The sequence below is a fragment of the Rhagoletis zephyria genome, unplaced genomic scaffold (assembly GCF_001687245.7).
Source record: "Rhagoletis zephyria isolate East Lansing unplaced genomic scaffold, Rhagoletis_zephyria_1.1 Rzeph_scaffold_08388, whole genome shotgun sequence".
NCBI classification, from domain to species: Eukaryota; Metazoa; Arthropoda; class Insecta; order Diptera; family Tephritidae; genus Rhagoletis; species Rhagoletis zephyria.
In genome coordinates, this window is record NW_016165468.1 from 18,533 (window position 1) to 22,276 (window position 3,744).

The 3,744-nt window shown below is 41.6% G+C and overlaps 1 protein-coding gene across 2 annotated transcripts in view; it reads right to left on the bottom strand.

Moving 5' to 3' along the window:
- The window catches only part of Pde6 (phosphodiesterase 6), a 14,930-nt gene extending 11,794 nt beyond the window's left edge, over positions 1 to 3,136 (bottom strand). For both annotated transcript variants that reach the window (XM_017631092.1, XM_017631091.1), the window contains exon 1: positions 1,171 to 3,136. In XM_017631092.1, the coding sequence (XP_017486581.1) occupies positions 1,171 to 1,989 (819 nt within the window). In that variant the 5' untranslated portion in view covers positions 1,990 to 3,136. The remainder of the gene's footprint in view (positions 1 to 1,170) is intronic.
- Between the last annotated feature and the right edge of the window lie 608 nt (positions 3,137 to 3,744).

Genomic DNA, 3,744 nt, shown 5'->3' on the forward strand with positions numbered 1-3,744 from the left:
CTCCCAATCTAGCGCTGGTGGGTGAGTAGGAAGCTTTGGTATTAGCACCCAGCAAACTTTAAGAACTACGACTTCATGCCCGAAAACAAAAAGATCGTCGTGCATCGGGGTTAGAGGCCCGATTGCATTTTTCTCGACGTGGTGAATGGAATAGTGGCGGCCTCTAGAACATTGGGCGAATTCATATTTTCAAGGACGGGCCGAAGATGGAAGGAAAAATTTTAGAAGGCGATTCCTGTTTGAGCTGCCAGATTTCTGCAGTAAATTTCTAACAGATGTGAGCGCTATAAAGAGGGCAGTCGACTGGCTACGTAACAGTGTAATATCGATTAGAAGTGTGTATATTAGGGTGGTGCTTAAAAATATAACTATCTAAACTTTGTACCCTTTTATGTTGGTATGCGCACAGGGTTTGAAAAAATATAAATTAAAACAAAAATAGCAAGATTTCTAAAAAATGTTTATTTGAAATCTGGTAAATTTGACATATATGTAATTGAAACTTATTCAAATAAATTTACAAACTCGCGGAGTTATAGCTGGCTTAAGTCAAAATATTGTCGAATTTTCGCTATAAAAAAAAGAATATAATCAATTTTTTCAAAGCGATCCCTAAAAAGAAATTTTCGTAGTCGTCTTTATTTTGTGCCACGTATAAAGTTTGATATTGATATTTTTGAGGACCACCCTAATATATGGTCATCAGTGCTCTGGGATCTTTAGTAACCTAAGCAAATCGGGGAATTCGTTGGATTATTTGGATGTGAGGGCGCAGTGAGATTTTAGGAGACTGCAGGGCCGATGAATTGAATCTAGTGCCGTATTTCCGCTGAGCAGTAAATAGCAAAACTTTTGCTGGGCATTAAATTGAAAAAACCTCTGTCATGGAAATTTACTAAACTGCACAACTTTCCCGTCACTTCAATCTCTAGTGGAAATTTTCAATAAAAATCGAATTTAAAGGTTTTAGAAAATACTTTAAAAGTCTCATTATTTTAAATATGCCACGATAATTGAACGAATCGTCTTAATAACTGTATCTATGTTCAAAAACCACTATCCCTACAATCACTCACCGGCACAGGTGACGCCGCCATCCATTGCTGAAACAGATCGGATGTCANATAACTGTATCTATGTTCAAAAACCACTATCCCTACAATCACTCACCGGCACAGGTGACGCCGCCATCCATTGCTGAAACAGATCGGATGTCACTGATGGTCGTTTCGGGGGTTTTCGGGAATCGATGAATTCATGCAATCGCGCCAATGCCTCTGGCGGTGCACGCTCCATCAGCCATTTCTCGAATGCTTCCGGCTTTTCCTCGAACAAACGCGCCACTTCGTCTACTTCTTGTTGCGTGGCTTCACGTCGGGCAACTTTGCCGCCATTACTGCATGCGGCTGCCCGCTCGGCCGCTGCTGCAGTTGTCGTCGTCGGCATCGTCGGCGTCGTCGCGTGCGCAATCGGACTACAACAACTCACCGGCGAATTGAGAGCCGTATTGTCTGCGCTATTGCTGGGGGAATGCTTTAGCGTCGCCATGTCACAAGCGGATATCGAGTTAGTTGCGCTGTTGTTGCTGGTACTGGTAGTGGTGGCGCCATTGTCGGTGGATTGTGTGCGTTCACGCGAACTCGTTCCGTCTGCTGTGGGTGAGTGAACTGAACCGCAAGAGGAGCGTTTGCTGGACAAGCTGGTTGTCATGCTGTCGCCGCTATCGACTACACCCTCGTTGTTGTTTTGATTCAAGTGTGGCTTATCAGTTTTTATAAGTGACGGCAATTTGTCCACGTGATGACCATCTCCATTTGTAAAAGATTTATTTATGCTGGCATCGGGGTCATCGATAGAGCTAACTTTGCTTTTGAGCAAAGAGCCAGTTAAGTCGCCATCTGCTGTCGTGGCAACCGGAGATGTTGCAGTGCCTGCTGCGGTTGGCGTTGTCGTTGCTGTTGGTGCAGCTGTCGGTGACACATCTGTCATTTTTAATTAGGTATGTGTTAGGTTGTTGATTTTGTTGTTGCTGCTCATATATGAAATTTCTTGAGGAAATCATTGGCATGAGCGCAACCAGTTCAATAGCCGTTCACTCACATTTGGCATACAGTTACTCGCTCCTACATTGCCTGACTCAAGATATGTTTTTAGTAACTACATACATCAGTGCTTGTGCGCGTTTTTGCGTTCCGTTAAACTTACAGGTTTAATTGACAGTAACTATCTTCGATCGGCTGTCAATTTTGTTCACAAGTAGGTACATGTACCAAGTATACATTTGCTGAAACGTGCGCCCTCATTCACTTCAAGTTCCTGGACACTTGCGAATATGTAATTTGTTGCGCTCAAAGCTCTTAAGCTTCCGCCAGGTTCCGTTATGCGCCCACTTGCCCTGTTACCAGCACATTCGTACGCACACACACACACTGGGCAATACTGTTTGCACTAAGTACAACGTCAGATTTGTTCGATTCTACAGCTCTAATCCAATTTCGTTGCCTTGTCGGTTTTCCACTCACACACTTATACAGCAGTCAGTCAGATCACACGTTCGTAACGGCTCAAGTGGTAGTGGTTAACAAGCAACCCGTTGTGTTTTGTATTCTGACGTCCGTCGCCTGGTTATCCTGTCTGTTTACTTTTATCCCCTACACCTGCTGCTAAGCAGATAATTGATGTTCGTTTTCTAATTTTAGTTGCTTCTGCTGTGGGGTTTTTGCACTTTGATTTTCACTTTTCGAATGAGTTTTTGTTACGTATTCTGGCGAATTTTCTGCTACACACAACTTTTCGCCTGTTGGCTTTCTTCTGATGTACTAAGCTGCTGTTATACTGGGCGCTTTCCTTTTCTTCGAGATTACATTTATTTTGTGTTTATTTCTATACTTCCGTCAGATAAAAGTTAAATGGTCACAAGTGTGTGTTATGTTTATATTAGCGTTACTTGTTTCTTTGAAGGAATTATGCATCGCTTATTTCGTAGAAGTAGAAGTTCATCATTTGTGTACTCTCTAGATAATACCTATGTAAGTATTAGCCTGTTATGTGTTTGGTTTCCGATGTGCACGTTTCCAACCTGGGAGTCCCAACTAGCAAAGTTGAGGAACAGCTGGTGGCTTAAGTTTTCCTGGTTGTTACTGCAAGAAAGATACAAGAAAGTTTTCATAAACAATTGGCAAGTAAGTTTAATTGTGTAATAAATCTATTAAGTATGAGATGGACAATATATTTTCGGAGGACAATAACTAACTTGCATATTTGTATAGAACATAAATTATATGAGTACTGGGCCATGGAATACATAAATACGAGATACGCAATCGGCGTAATTTTCCCAAGACATTTTCATTTTAAGTTTGCATTTTGAATGAGACAAATTCAAATTTTACAAGGGAAATTGTTATTCATTCGCGTATGAGCAACATTCTTAATTGCTCGAATTTCATTTGACCATTCATAACTTTTATATTTATTCATCAAATTTCTTCTTTCTCTGCTTGAAAGATGCTCCCGAGACCCGGCAGTATAAACGTAATATTAATTGAGAGTTGCTGGTAGTAGACATCAGCTCCAACTCTGCCGTCCAGCTTCGATCTGCCCGTGAAGTTGTTTATTGGACCTTTACTCCAGAGACTGATATGCGTGGAGAATCATTCATTTTGGGGCCAGCCTCAGAATACTCCGTTGCTTTACTTCCGGTAAGAAGTTGTAGGTTTTGAGAATTATCCTTTGCCCGTACGC